Below are 16,783 nucleotides of genomic sequence, written 5' to 3' on the forward strand. Positions count from 1 at the left end.
ATAAATATTAATTCCTATTCCCTTTTCTCCTTTATTTTTTTGAAAACAAAATTTGTTTAGTTACCAATGTATTTGTATTCATTTATTCATGTATACATTCAACAAATATCTATTCAGCTCTATGTGACAGGTACTGTTCCAGGTATGAGAGATACAAAAGTGTATCTACTCTCATAGAACTTATCTTCTAGTGATGGGACACAGACAATAAACACAATAAAAAAGAAGGATATGAGGTTGATTATGTTATATTAGATAAGTTCTGTGGAGAAAAAGTAAAGCAAGGGAGGGGTATAAGGAGAAATGAGTGTTGATGGTGAGAAAAATTTTAGTTTTTAGCCTTACTAAGAAGATTATATTTAAGCAAAGACCTGAAAGAGAAGACAGAACAAATGCTCCATCCTTGAATATCTGTGCTGTGATGGGGAAGGCAGGTGGGACGTTAAGTACAAATGCTTTATGACAGGCATTGTTTGAGGAACAGTAACAAGGCTCTCCTGATGGGAATAGAGTGATCCAGAAGTAGAGGAGTAGAAGATGGAGTCAGTTAAGTTAGGTGAGGTTTGCTGGGCAAATTTTGAAGGGCTTTGTGAAATGGAAGACCATTAGAAAGTTTTGAGCAGAGGAGGAGTGACATGATCTGATATTTGTGCTACTCAAAAATAAATTATAGGAAACTATACGAGGTTTTGTTAAAAGCATAGACTCAAAGGACAGACTGCATGAGTTCAAATAACTCTGTAATTTATTAACCATGCAACCTTAGGCAAGTGCTTCTCCACATGAAATGGAAATAATAGCATCTACCTCACAGAGTTGTTATGTAAAGTAGCCCTCAGCTTGGCACATGTAGAAAGAATCTAATTAGTCTTTGTTATTATTTTTAATAATAATAAGAGGGTCCATCTGTAATATGACCCATTCCCTGCTAGTGATCTTGAATTGATTCTTAACCTGTTATTGTCATTGATTTAAATGTAAAACTATATTGATAAATTAGAAGGGGTCGTCAGTATGAAGGAAATATGCCGCCGCTTATAAATTGGTGCTTTAGATTTTGAGAGGGTCACAGTTTGAGAGGATCACGTTGATTCCCAGAAAAACAGATTGTCTCCTCTGATGATACCAGGGTGTTTTTTTTTTTTTTTTTTTTGGTCAGTGCTGTCATCATTCTTTAATGCAAATAGGTTTGAAACTTTTGTGACAAGTTTGACATCTTTTCCGACTTTATCATTTGTATCTAAACTAAGCTTTGGTTCTTATGAGTACTTCTTCATGGTAGCATTCCTTCTGTCATTTCTCCTCATATGAACCCTTCCTTTTCTACCTGTCATTATCCTAGTGCAAGTCCTATACTTCGTGGGCTCTCATCTGTTCTTGTGCTTCTTGTCAGTGGAAGTAGTAGGTATTATTATTATCATCATCATCATCATTATCATTATTATTATTTTTAATCACTCACTATGTGCCGGAAAGTATTCTAAGCAATTTATATACACAAATTTATTTCATTCTCATTGTAATCCTATAAGATCAGTGTTTCTGACTTCATTTTATAACTAAGAGAGCTGACTCAGAAAGGTTAAACAACCTTATATTCAACCTGCTCTATTTCGTTTTACAAATCCTGTATGCTATACAATTAAATCAGTTAATGATTCAAGAATAATGTTCCTTTGCCTTTGTTTCAGATTTTTCCTGCCTCCTGGGACACATTCTTTCCTCTGTTATACTTAGCTAGTTATAATTGAGGTTTGACTTGAGGCCATCTTCTTTGATGAAGGAGACTTTTCAGACCATGACTGCATAGAGTATTTGCTTCTGTAAAACATAGTTTACTCTTTGTTAACATTGACATGTAATTATACACTGGCATTTGGCATGTCTGGAATTTTGTTGGACAAGTGACTTAACTTCTCTGAACCTCAATTTCCTCATGTGTAAATGGAGATAAATATACAATTTTAGTTCACAATAAAAAATTGGCATGGTTGGAATTTATTTAATCATTTCAGGGATACATGTTTGGTCTCTCCAAGTAGACTGAATGTCCATTAGGACACTAGGAGTATATTTTATAATTCTTTGTATCTACATGTAAAACTTATACTCTAAAATTCTGTATTCTCCATACAGAATTTATACAATAAATGTGTAATTTTTACTTTATTATCAAGGTAATTAGATAATTGATTTTAATATGACTGTTACTTCTTGTCAGTCAACTGGCCACATTGAAAGTTGTGTAAAGTTTTCCTGGTCAGTTAAAAATAGAGAAATTTTGGATGCTTTGTTTCTAGTAATATGTCAGAATACCAGTGTAGTTAAATTAGCCCCACTGTCCAATTCATTGTCCCTACATGGAGTTGTTTATGCACCATGTTTACGCATATGATTAGTAGTGTGATAAAATTTTTTTTTTAAATATTTATTTATTTATTTATTTGGTTGCACCAGGTCTTAGTTGCGGCAGGTGGGCTCCTTAGTTGCGGCTCACCAACTCCTTAGTTGTGGCTCACTGGCTCCTTAGTTGCGGCATGTGGGCTCCTTAGTTGTGGCATGTGAATGCTTAGTTGTGGCATGCATGTGGGACCTAGTTCCCTGGCCAGGGATGGAACCCAGGCCCCCTGCATTGGGAGCATGGAGTCTTAACCACTGCACCACGGGGAAGTCCCCATGTGATAAAATTTTAAAGGGCAATAATAAAAATCTTTAAAGGTATTACTATCTGAAAAAGAAAAGTAATAATAATATTTACATTTTAAACATTTGCTTTTAAAGAGTAAGTATTTAAAAGATCGTCTAGTAAGCTGTATTTTTTTTCAATTTGGGCTGAATTAAAAAAGACAATTCAAAAATATTTTCTTAGTTTTAAGACATAGCAAAGTCAGAGTAATTATGAAATTGTCTTATTTTAGATATATCATAGGTGATTTTTATTGCATTTAAAACTCTTTGAAACTTCTCCCTCTAGAAGTGTTAACATTATCGAGAGGATTCTTTTAAAGACGATCTGCCAACTAAAGGTTCTGTTAGTGTTTCTTCAAACTAAGAAGCTGTGAAATATTTTTTGTATGCTAAATTACTTTTGTATTTAGTATAAATTATTATGGAATTTAGGCCTTTTGTGAATAATTATTTTCTTAATTAAAATACATTTTACTAATATTATTTATGTAGTACTATACCATTTTCAAATTTCCTTCATGCATATTGTCTTATTTGCATATCCTAATAAGGATGTGGTGGACTAAATAAAGTGATGTGAACTAAAATTGTATATTTATCTCCATTTACACATGAGGAAATTGAGGTTCAGAGAAGTTAAGTAACTTGTCCAACTTTTATGGCAATTAAATAATAGATTCTGGATCAGAAATCAGATATTTTGACCTTCATTCTCTTTCTTTTACACCCTGCTGCCTCATTTAGATCTTGTTTTTCAATTCATGTAATACTTGAAAGTCACAAAAGCAGTTTGTTCTAAAAGTATGTAGATATTTTATTGAACTTGCCTCTTCTAATTATTTTGAATTATTTTAAAGACATTTTCTGATTATTTTTTCTCTCCTTAAGTTTTACTTTCTAACATCTACTCCACACAAGGATTTAATGGTGGTGTAGTGTATCCTGAGTCTGAGTCTGAAACTTGTCCAATCTTCAGTCACATGTTTAAACAAGTTAAGGAATATGGAAGTTCCTACTCACCTGCCCTTATATGCATGCATACACATAGGCACATAAACGCACAGTGGATTGGACACCAATACTTATATATATAGCTGTGCTTTGACTTGTATAAAATTAATGTTATTTGGAGGCCAAGTAATAGTAAATCTTACCATCATTGGTTTTATTTTAATGATGATAAGGATTTAATTTTAGAACCATGTTGAAACCATCATCAGTAAAATGACTTGTGGTCCCCACCAAAAATATTTGGGAAGAGCATTTGCTGAACACATTGATGAAAGAGTTCAGTATTGTATTATTTTCACATTATTTTTCCAAATACTTTAAACAATCTATATACTTAATAATTCTTAGAAGAAAATAACTGTCTATCATTCTCAGTAGCTGTGTGGTGTTCCTAGAAAAGTTTGTCCAGAATATGTTATCTGAATTTCTTGATGGTGTTGATTAAAAACTATTTTTCTTATTCAAAAAGATGCAGGCAGATTGGCATTGTCTGGGCCTGAGACCTTTGTGAAATTAAGCTTATTGAAACCACCCAAGCCATATTATTTTTAGCTGTTTGTGTTAATTCAACCATTGTATCTGAAAACAGATCAAATGGCAGTCCATTGTACAACACTGGGACTTAACGATTGAAATTTATTCCATGTTACAGGTAAGAGTAAAAGCTACTCATCACCAGGAAGGATGAATACTCCAATTATTTAATATAATCGAAGAACGTACTTTACAAAGAAAAGAAAAAATAAGTTTTGTTATGATAAGTAAGATTCCTTTTGTGAATAAGATAGAATTTAAGCTACAAGATGAAATGTCTGCAGAATTTAGGCAGAATGAGTCATCATAGTAACACCAATACTCTTGATAAAATGAGAAAGAAGATAAATTTATTGCAATGCATTGATTGTTTTGTTTGTGGTGTAACTTTTATGTTCTTTTGAGAGTTTTTGCCTTTTACATTAGCTCATGTAATAGTTACAAATAAAACAAAATAAGCGTGTAGCAGATGGATACTCAACAGACCTTGACAAGACAATAATAAATCAAGGGGTTTTGTAGGACAAATGTTTGTTCAGAATGTTAGCTGACTATGGGGTTGGTGGCCTTCTATGTTCACAGTTATATGTTCTAATTTATTTCAGGTCTCCAAATGCATCAGTGTGACAAATGTCTACCTGTCACAGATTAGAGAGAAAACATAAGTAAAGCCTGAGAGAAGTCGCTGATAGTCTTGAGTGATTTAAGCACACAATGGTAGAATAATAATTTGCCTTAGCAATTATGAACATTTCAGTGACATTATAAAGCAGACTACTTTCTAGTAATTTTTTGTCAGAATATCCGTTATATCATATCCAAATAACTAGCTCATCTCTCTTAACATTTGTCTCACTGGTTACATCAAAGGAGCTCCCCTCTGTTGCCTTTGGTAAATGTATGCCAGGTACACTGTATTCGGGGCACAAATTTCCAAAGGCTGCATAGTATAATTTGGATATATAATGAAAATAATTTATCTTACTCTTTTTTTACATGTATCAATGTTTTTGATTAGGATGAGCTTTTAAAAATACAATTAAAACTTAATGTTCTTTGAGCATTTTCAGGAACCAAACTTCTTGCTCCCTCTATGGATTATTGCTATTATAATTGGGCCTATTACATTTGTATGTTTTGTTTTTTTTTTATTCTCTTCAGAATCTCTGTTCAGCCATGTCCCTCACTTCACTGTTTCAAGTTTACTACGAAGAGTTATTCTATTCCTATATGAAATTCTTAAACCTCTTTGTTCTTTCTATCAAGCTGCCTGTATCTTCACATACTTTCAGTTTTCTCTCTTCTGGAGTAAGAAGTTGTTCCTTGGCCTTTCTAACACTAACTGGGAGGTGGCAGGGCATGGAGAGGCAGTGTGGAAGGGAGGGAGAAGAAATGCTTCTTTCTGCTTCTGTCTCTAATTGTACCACCCATTCACGTTTTCCAGAGTAAATGCCTCCAACACGTTCATCTGTTGTCAAGTGGAGTTATTTTACCTAACGTACAGGCCGTGGTAAGAATTAAGCTAGATCAAGTTTTTAAAGTGTGTGGCATAGTTAGCACTGGCACGTAATTGCATAGTAAATGGTGTCTGTTATCCTCTTAGTTACCTAGATAGCATGCTTTGTGATCATTGAAACAATTTTTCTTACTTCTCCACTCACCACATCTAGTTACTATTTTACCTCTATAAAAAAAGCAAAGTAATTAGTAGTATAGGTTCAGGAGAGAGAATTGTTTTTGACATCAGGTTTCATCATTCGTTAGCTGTGCCTCAGACAACTTACCTAGCCCTCTCTAAACCTCCCCTTTCTCTTCTGTAAAATAGTATTATAATAATAATAGTAACTTGGCTCAGAGTGTGGTTTTGAGAATCACGTTCAATTAACTAAATGTGTATGTGTGTATATTTATGCCTATATATAAAATGAATGAATAATACAGATAAAATGTTTAGCACCACGTTTTGCATAAAATAAGCATGAAATAAACGTGCATACATTTGTTATCACTCTCCATTCCTATTGCCAGTTCAAGCTTTTATGTCCTCTTACCTGGGTGCTCTACACCAGGTCACCACTATATTCTCACACTGTACCATCCATCTAGTACTGTTGGCAGTTAAATTATTTTTTGTACGTTAAAAAAGGAAGTCTTCAAAGCTGTCCAGTGTCTAGCAAATATGGTGTAAATTACTTACCCTAGCCTTTTAGGACTGCTGCAGTTTGATTTCACACTACCTTTCCTGCATGAGCTCCTAGTTTGTCTATCTTACATTGCTACTACAAGGATTAAGAGAGGGTACATACTGCAAAAATTAAAACAGTATCTGGAACATACATGAAAGTTGTTCATTTTTCCGTTTCTCTCTTTTCCCTTTTTATCCTTTCCACCCTCTTCTTTTAATAAATCCTGGATTCTGGTCAAACTTGCTCTCCTTATATCTGACATATCCTCTCCTATGTCTATGCCTTTTTTAAGTTCTAATTCTCCTTGTTTTTATTTATCCAGCAGATATTTATTGGTTATATTCTGTGTGTTATTTATTGTTTGGCACCAGGGACACAAATGTTTAGGGCATCTTTCAGAGGTTATTCTAGAAAGAAAGGACAGTATGTTAGAGATACTCAGGCTTCCAGGCTGAAAACTACATGAGAGCAGGACCCATGTCTATTTCGGCCTGCTATTGTATTTCTAACTCTTGGAATAGAGCTGTGGACATACTAGGATTCTCATAATTGTTTGGGAATAAAATCTGAGAGAGGTGGAACAAGGAAAAGTGGGAGAGAAGGCATGAGACAGCTTGGCATGTTTGATTATTGCACATACTTCTGTATGGTTAGAGAATATGTTGTAAAATTCATGTCTGGGAGTAGTGAGAGATAATGTTGGAAAGAAATGGGTAGTGAGAGATAATGTTGGAAAGAAATGAGGAGGCCAGAATATGAAGAATATTGTCCATTTTGCCTAGAAGTTTGGACTCTATCGTGTAGTTTTGGAGAGCCTGTGAGACGGTTTAAGTAGGAATTTCACATGCTACAATTTTATTTTAGAAAGGATATCCTGTTAACAGTGTAGCGAGAAGAATTAGAAGTGAGATTAGAGGTATGGATATGAGTTGTGAGGCTACTGCAATAATAAAGCAAAGAAATATAGGGGCCTGAATTTAAAAAGTGAGTAGAAAGATTTAAGATATATTTGTATGGTAAAGTCAACTGGACTTGGTAACTAATTTGATTTGGAGAATATGAAGAGTGAGAAGAAAGGGTGAGCTCTGAGTTCTGCCCAGCCTTCAAGGCCCAGCTGAATTGTAACCTACTTCAATTTCATTCATCTCACTACTGATTAAAATTAATATTTTTTTACTCCTTGTAAAATATTATATACACCTTTCTTATATTGTTGATTTCTTTTTACTAATAATTATTTGTGTGCATGTCTAAATTCTCTCACCAAGCTGGAAGGCTCATAACTTATTATCTTTGTATTACCTTCTATGGCCTTATCTATATTGGATGTTCTGTAAATATACAGATTATTAATTAATGCCATGCATTTTAATTTAATTACCTCCTGAAAAAACTCTAGAAAGTTAAGTATATGCCTGAGACATTTCAGTATTTCAAAATGAAGCTAGTTACAATTAGGTGAAGTTTAACTAAAATTCTTTCAAAAGAACTTTCATTCGAAAAATTCAAAATTAGTAATTGCCAGAAAAGAAAATATTCATAGGAAGAAATTTAAAAGTGAAATAAGGCCATATTGTTTCCAAATTCAGATGAGAACTTACTATTAAAAATCTTTCACAGATTGGAAATGACTAATCAACATTAGAAAAATGTAATTGGAAGATCTGCCTTCATATTGTTCATGGCAAAAATGTTTTACTGTCCAATTTTAACAGTGTTGTTCCAGTGTGAAAATTTCAATGATTAGAGGTCTTGTATTAGGAAAAACAAATCATTTAAATATCTAGTCTATGCAGGGTGATCTTGGGCAAATCCCTTGATTTCTGTCAGTCTCCCCACTTCAGAGAGCAGCCTTAGCTGTCTTAAAGGATATCACATTTGAGAAGTATAAAAGAGATATAGATATACTCTAGAAAGACAGAGTGGTATATAATGACGGAATTATATTTGGATTACTTCTATAGGCCCTTCTAGCTTTAATCACCCATGAGTCTATGATTTTAGGTGTTTTAATTTTTTGTTTTTAATTTCAAGATCACTTTGAAAACTGTAACCTGTCAAGAAGTCAGTCTTCACCAGTTGCTATTACACATAATGGGCAGACATTTTTTTCAGGCCACATATAAAACATAATTGTCTTTGGAATTTAATTCTACAGATTTATCATCATAAAGTCTTAAAATTAAAATGGTAGAACAGTGGTTGTTTTTAACTGTGTTGGAGGCTTAAGGTGCAGAATTCCCACTTGTATATATCTTCATATTAAGAAAATGCTTTTCCAAAGAACGATTGTTTTTATTTCAGTGTGATTATATAATTTCAATGGGGGAGTATTATGAGATGAAGTGGAAAGAGCACAAGATCTGAGTTTTAGTACTAGCTTTGCCCTCAACTAGCTACCAGCTACCTTCTTTGGGCCTTGGTCTCCTCATATGTAAAATGAGGGGGTGGAATAGTCTGTTATGTCCCTCTGAGCTCTGAAATTCTGTGTCTGTACCATGTCCATATCAGATCCACAGCTATAGCTCAACTACTCAAGTGTGACTCATCATGGTGAAAAGTAAAATCTAATCTTTTCTATGATATTTAGAAGACCATGGGATAAAATGTCATTTAGTTGTATTTGATTAAAAGAGCTAACATAAGATAAGAAATGTTCATTTTCTTATTTCAAATGTAAAGGAGACTGATCAGCAAATAAAAACATGGTGCTATAGAGTTATATAATTACAGATCATTATTAACATTCTGAAAAAGTTCTGTTCATTAATGAATCAATTGCTAATATTAGGAATACATTGATGTTAAATGACTTAAAAGTTGGGCATCTTGTGACTATTTTATGTGATCCTATCATAATGAGTCTTACATCTTAAATTCATATGCACAAATGAGTGTTGCAATCTTTATCATAGTTACATTGGGAGACTGAGCTCTTTTTTCATATCACATCATTAAATATACACTAAACACCTACTACTGTGCACTGATGCTACCATATTGAATTGGAGGCAGTGTTGGAGAATTGTCGTGATGAATCCTCTTCCTCAAATGCTAGTTTTTATTTTCTTTAAATCACCTTCATTTTGATTTTGATCCCCAGTCTCCCTGTGCTGAGAAGCCATCAATTTCACTTATCCCCCAGACCCCACACACCATCCAGAGCTATGCAGAGACCCTGCACCTTCTTACTCACCTCATGTCACATTTAATTTCCCCTAAGATGCCTTTTGTTTTAACCTTTGTAGACCCTCTGGGACCAAAGTTTCTGCTGCTTCTGTGCCATAGAGAGGCATGGAAATCTCTGGTAACATTGGGAACCCTGTGATTGAGGGTCCTTCCCCTTCAGTCCATCATCTAGCCAGCTGCTCTGAGATCTTACCACCTGTCAGTCACTGTATTGGTCCTGCGCCTTTCTGGAATTTGTTCATCTTTTCCGTCTCTCTTCTACCCAATTTCAAAGAAGTCTCTCATCTCTTTTCCTTAAAGATACCACCTACCCAGGGTAACTAGCATTCTCTCTTTCTGAACTGTGTTGTTGTTTGTAACTAAAAGATACAAAAGTGGTTGTCTTCAAATGATAGGAAAGATAGAAAGTTTTTTCTTTCTTCCATGCAAATATCCTCAAAGAACATATATTCTAAAGCTCTAGATACCTAGGCATCTTCTTGAAACAGGAGAAGAGGAACAGAGAGAGAGGAAGAGGGAGAAAGAGAGAGAGAGAAAGATACAGAAAGATGGCTTTTCAAGAGCCTTAATTCCAGTGGGAATGGGTCATCTATAAAACACTAAACTTTTGTTGTATAATTTTTGTAAAGCCATCTCTGCCATGATTCTTTCTTATACCATCCCCTTGTTTTTTTTCTTATTTATTGTTTCACTCTCTCCCTCCCTTCTTTTTATTTTTTTTCAGAAAAATCACAGAATTCAGAGTTGGTGAGACCTTGTTTAGAATTCTCTTTCCCTCACTTACTATTAATATGATCTTAAGTCACATTATCTCTCTGAACCTGAGTTTTTTATTTGTAAAAATGGGGATAATGCCACTTTTCCATACTCTGTTACAGAGTATTTGTTAGACCAAGTAGGAAAACATTAATGCTTGGAAAGTCATAAAGCAGTGTGCAGATATAGACTCTGTTGACTTTATGCAGAGTCAGTGGGAGAAAACATGGGTTTTAGAGCCAGGTACACCTGTATTCAATTCTTACATTTGCCATTTACTAGCTTAGTGTAATTTTAGTTTCTGTGTGTGTAAAATTTACTAACATCTACTTCATTGTTTTAAGGAAGAAATAAGATAACCTTTATAAATATCTGAGGTAAACAAGGGTACATTTTATCCCCATTTCTTAGATGAAGCAGTTGAATCTCAGAGAGTTAAAATGATCTGGCCAGGGTTATAAAGATGATGAGTGAAATTACCAGAAAAAACTCTTGGTATCATATGGGTTCGGCTTTTTAGATAAATTATATCAGGTAATTTCAAAGAAAGAATTGCATATATGTTTGGAGCATAAGATAAACATTTGCATATATACATAGTTGAGACTCATAAAAGGATTATTTTGAAACATTCAGATATGTTGTTCTTGTGCATTTGTTAAGCAAAAAAATCATCCAGTCACCTTATTTTATTTTCAAGTTGTACAAATTAAAAAATGTGGTCTTATGTCAAGTTAGTGACCCAGGAGAATGGAAAAACTAATTGGCTCCCTTTTCAATTGTAGTGCTGGGTGACTCATAAGGCCTAGATGTCACTTACTATATTTGATGGACAGTGTACATTAGAATTTTAAAAATGGAAGTCGATGACTCCAATCACCTATTAACCCAGGACATATTGTGGGGTTCAGTTCTAGTTTCATAAATCCCATTTGTCTCCCACTTTTTGCTTTGTTTTACACTTGACTGGTAATAATAGATTATTTTTTTCCTATGGAAACTTCCTTGATTGTCAGTACATCTCCAAGGGCATAATCATGATATATTAAAAAATAATCATGTAAATTATAATCATCTCACATTTTCCAGAATATTTTTAATCATAAGGATTTTTCTTTTTAAATATTGATTGAGACTTTCCTGGCTTGGGATAAGGTAATCATATGCAAATTATTTTATTTGATATATTCTTAGTTTAAGTCCAGGGTTATATAAGACTTGATATCGGGGTATAACAAGAAAGTGGTATATACTTTTGCCTGGAAAAGTTCTTTGTTTAAATCATGCTAAACCTCTAGCAATTTTAAAACTGAGGCGAGCTATGGTAGAAGATTTTTACCCTCATAGATGCATAAAATAAGTATACAGACTGGGAGAGGAAATTATTCAATTTTGAGATTAAATATGTACTCTTAACAGCCATACCAATAATAAGACTTTAAGTGTTGTTTTAAAGTTACTGTTTAAAAGGTGAAAAATATATGTAGCCATACCTTTTGTGCTGACAGTGATAGAAGTGCAAGGTTAAGTTATACTAAAAAATTTATGTTAAGAAGCAGTGCTTGGGGCTTCCCTAGTGGCGCAGTGGTTGAGAGTCCGCCTGCTAATGCAGGGGACACGGGTTCGAGCCCTGGTCTGGGAAGATCCCACATGCCGCGGAGCGACTAGGCCCGTGAGCCACAACTACTGAGCCTGCGCGTCTGGAGCCTGTGCTCCGCAACAAGAGAGGCCGCGATAGTGAGAGGCCCGCGCACCGCGATGAAGAGTGGCCCCCACTTGCCACAACTAGAGAAAGCCCTCGCACAGAAACGAAGACCCAACACAGCCAAAAATAAAATAAATAAATTAAAAAAAAAAAGAAGCAGTGCTTGTACCTTTTTTTTTTTAACCACATTTACATCTTATATTTTACATCCCTCCTCTTCTCAATTTTGATCAGAAGATTTCCTCCAAAAGTTAGTAGGCTAACTTTTCTGAGGACATGATCAGAGGACAGGACTCAGCATGGTAGCTTGTAGCCAAAAAAAAAAAAAAAAATCAAAGCATAATTGTGCCTTGTCTCTGACCACTCTCCCTGAAATAAGTTGTAACATTCAGGGCAGGGAAATGTTCAAATCCATTACAGGAATTTCCTTTGTGCAATGTACACATGAACTTTTAAAAAGTTATATGTTTAAATATTTTTACCAGTCTGACTTATAGTATATGTTATTTGTCACAGCATTCAGTATTATTGGAATAATTGTTTTTATTTTCATCATACCAGTGAGGCTTATTCAGAGAGCACATTAAACTAAGAGCGTAACTTTGAGAGGATGTGCTGAGTGTCTTGACTTGCAAACCAACTACAATCAACTACCTTGTTTACACTTACGTTTCTATGGTCCAGGTCTAGTTTCTTGCCCAACTGCCAGCTGGCTTTTTTTTTTAAGTGGGCCAGCATTTTTTTTTTAAGTGTGGCCAAATAAAACAGCTAAGAAATTGATTCAGATCCAATTAACTTCATTGTGTATCTTCAATGATCCAAGCATTTAAACATATGTACTCCCATACCTTGTATCCTGTTGTCCTGGCAAATCTTTTACTACCAAAAGTGTTTTGGTTTAGATGAGAAATTATATGTCACCTTACCAATTAGGCAGGTATTGGGGTATCTTCTTCTAGACCTTCTTTTTCTTTTTAAACTCTGGAGAAATCTAAAAACCCTGAAATTTTAAATGACTTTTCCAAAGCTATGTAGCTACTTAGTGGCAAGGCTATAATTTATCCCAGGTGTTTTGACTTAAGCCCTGGGCTTTTTCAGGTCTGATTTGTTAATTAAATATTTGTCCTATGACTACTGTTAGGTATAATCGCTTTCTCTCTTTCTCTCTCTCTCTGTATTCTTGAATATTTTTATGTTTAATATAAAGCATTTAGAGAACTTGAGATAAAGTGAGCCACACCAATTGTAAGCTGTCTCCAAATGATGAGAAACTGTTGGAAATATCATTTTTAGTCAGGTGCTTGAAAGCAGTAAAAAGCTAGCAGCACAACACTGTGGCTAATTTGAACTTATGGGGGGAAATGCAAATTTGCCTTGAATTGGCCAGCCTGTGACAAAGATTATCATTTTGCTGTTACTCTGACAAATTCTTTTGGACTGATCACTCATAATTGATCCAGACCTCATGTATAACAAATTGAACTCTAGGCAAAAAAAAAAAAAAAAGTAATTTGTTTTTCTATTTGCTATCAGCTCTGAAAAGCATTATGTGTGTCTAGAAATAAGGTAGCTGGCAAGGATAAATTTTGTATGCTAAGTGGTAATTTTCTTTTTCTGTGTTGGCTAGTTTTTTCTAGATATGACATTTGGTTCAGGAGGACACACGAGAGCTATTCTACAGAAGGAGTCAGATATTACTCTGTATGCCTTAGACAGAGACCCAACAGCTTATGCAATAGCTGAACAGCTTTCAGAATTGTACCCGTAAGTAATACACTTGTATGGTTATTTAATTTTGTTGCTAAGTTTTATGGAGCTTAGTCCATCTTGGAATTTGTTCTCCCTTGTATGATACTATACGTCACTCCGCTAAGTATTTCCTCCCTTTTTATCCAAAAAGAATTGATGTAAATGATATTTTTAGAACCACTTAAAATAATGATATTACTGCATTTATCCTTTGTAAGTAAGTATAAATACAAAAACTTACTTTTGGCTAAAATTTGAAAATGTGTTGAAATCCATCCATGAATAGTATTTTGACAAATAACCCATACTTTAAAAACATTTTTAAAGTACTTTATGAGTTACAGTTTCTAAGAATTTAGTGGAGTTAATAAATATGTAAAAATTCTGTAGAATTCTGTAGAATTCATGAAACAATAATGCAATTGCTTTCTTTGAAATCTTTCTGAAATTCACAAGTAAATGTAGAGCACTCTATCCATTTATCAGAATTAGTGAGCATTTACTAGAAACTTTTAAAAAATATAAAGTTATTGTCTTCATGAGTTGTAAAAGCATCTTCCTATAGAGAAAAATTTTTGAATTAATGAGTTATGTCCATATTGTTTAAAAGACACCAGCCTGAAAAAGAAAAATATCTTGGAATTAGGATGGCAATCTCCAAGTATGTAAAGGGCTGTTTTCTGTAATGGGGAATTGTTCTACTGTGTGAAGCTCCAGAGACTGAAATCAACAAAGTAGATGAGAATTTTATAGGTAAAGTTTGACTTGACGTAAACTAGAGTTTTTACTAGTTGTAGCTATCCAACAAAGAAAAGGTCTCTTTGGTGAAGTAGCAAAAGTATGACCATAGAATAGTTTAATCACAGACTAAAGGTAGAAAGTTGGATTACTAATCTAGAATAGTCTTTTTCAACCTCTCTCAGGTCCCAGACTCTTTGCAAATCCATCAATGTGATTAAATCTCCCAATAAAAGTGTAAATAAATATACCTAGATTTTTGTTTGCAAGATCACACTGTTTATGGAGTCCCTGGAAACCCATTTGACCCCAGGTTCTTTATTTCTAAGAAAAATATGAGGATGTGGTTTAATGGCATAGTAGTTTTTTGTTTTTGTTTTTTAATCTTTCTGTCATTTTAAGCAACGTAACTTAGATGCACCTTCTTTAAGAAGGTCTTGTACTAGGGCATTCATATTTGTGCAACTTCTTAGGAGTTCACTTGATTATGACCTGAACATTTATAGAATGAGTATAGGTCTCCATTATATTTCACTATCATAGACAACCTGAATTTTCTTAGATATTATCGTTTCTAAAGGCAGTGATTCCCAAGGTCTCTTATTCTTTCAAACACCCTAGTTTCTTAAATGGAGCTTAAAATTATCAATTTTATCAGGCGTAATTTTTTACTTAACAGGAATCTTGAGGCTCTGTATTCTCTTCAGTTTACAGATGTGGAAACTATTAGCTACACATATTAAATGGTTTGCTAAAAGGTATACATGTCTTAATAGAGATGGGATGTATTTCACCCATCACCCAATAATCTCATTTTATTAAATTATACTATCTTGTCTCAAATCTTACTGAGATATTTTTAGTTCATCGACAAAATAATTCCTTTGCCTAACCTAATAAATTAATTAAAAAACAATAAGATAAATCAAAATAAAGCAGGAAGAGGTAATTAATACAGATAAAAGCGGGAATCAAAGAAAGTGAAAAACAAAAAAAAAAAAAAAAAGGAGAAAGAAATCCCAAGAGATCATTCTTTGCATTCTTTGAAAATAGCAAAATCCTTTTTCACACTGATTGTTAAAGGAAAAAGAGAGCGAAAATATATGTTTAAGTTTGAGAGAGAAGACCAACCATAGACACAAGGTAAATTATAAGATGATACTACTGTAATTCTGTGGCAACATGTGAAACCTAGATAAATGAATGATGTCCTAGCAAAATATAAATTATTAAAATTGACTCAATAATTATAAAACTTTAATAGGTTATTACCATAAAAGAGATTAGAAAGGTAACTAAAGTACATAGAAAAATGCACAGTGATCAGATTTGCAATTGTTATCTAGCTCTTATAAAGAATAGGAAAGGGACTTCCCTGGTGGAGCAGTGCTTAAGAATCCGCCTGCTAATGCAGGGGACGCAGGTTCGATCCCTGGTCTGGGAAGATCCCACATGCCGCGGAGCAACTAAACCCATGTGCCACAACTACTGAGCCTGCGCTCTAGAGCCTGCGAGCCACAACTACTGAGCTGGCATGCCACAACTACTGAAGCCCACGTGCCTAGAGCCTGTGCTCTGCCACCACACTGAAAAGCCTGCGCACCGCCATGAAGAGTAGCCCCCACTTGCCACAACTAGAGAAAGCCCGCACACAAAGCAAAGAAGCAAACAAGACCCAACGCAGCCAAAAATAAATAAATAAATTTAAAAAAGAATAGGAAAGAACGTTGCCTTTTTTGCTAGTCCTGACCATGGTAAATAAAGAAAGCTCTTAAAATTCATTTTATATTGAATCCAGCATTAACACCTAATTCTTCTAGAGATAGTATAAAAGGAAAAAGAGAAAAAGTCCAACCTCACTGAAGTATATAAATGCAGAATTCAAAATGCAATACTAGCATATCTAATTCACCCTTCATTTAGTTAAAAGAATAATACCTATGGCCTACTAGGGTTTAATTCAAGAATACAAGGATGGCTCCATATCAGATAGTCAATCAATGATAGGTTGATAAGCATCACAATGATCAACTAGCTGTTCTTATTAAAATCTCTAAGTTAAATGGAAATATAAGTCAACTACTTAAACGTAAAATATCCTATTAACCAAGGACAAATAGCAGTTATTTTCCCAAAAGGTGAAATACTATAACAATCTAGTCAAAAATCAGGTTGTAAATATGGATTAACTTCTATATATATTTTAATCAGTGTTTTTGGAAGGTCT

General features: G+C 34.1%; 1 protein-coding gene across 9 annotated transcripts in view; it reads left to right on the top strand.

Annotated features, from left to right (window-relative positions):
- METTL15 (methyltransferase like 15) overlaps positions 1-16,783 on the top strand; it is a 370,942-nt gene that overhangs the window by 79,186 nt on the left and 274,973 nt on the right. For all 9 annotated transcript variants that reach the window (XM_036861548.1, XM_036861550.1, XM_036861552.1 and 6 more), the window contains one exon: positions 13,697-13,833. In XM_036861548.1, coding sequence (XP_036717443.1) covers positions 13,697-13,833 — 137 coding nt within the window. The remainder of the gene's footprint in view (positions 1-13,696; positions 13,834-16,783) is intronic.

The sequence above is a fragment of the Balaenoptera musculus genome, chromosome 8 (assembly GCF_009873245.2).
Source record: "Balaenoptera musculus isolate JJ_BM4_2016_0621 chromosome 8, mBalMus1.pri.v3, whole genome shotgun sequence".
In the NCBI taxonomy this organism is placed as follows: domain Eukaryota; kingdom Metazoa; phylum Chordata; class Mammalia; order Artiodactyla; family Balaenopteridae; genus Balaenoptera; species Balaenoptera musculus.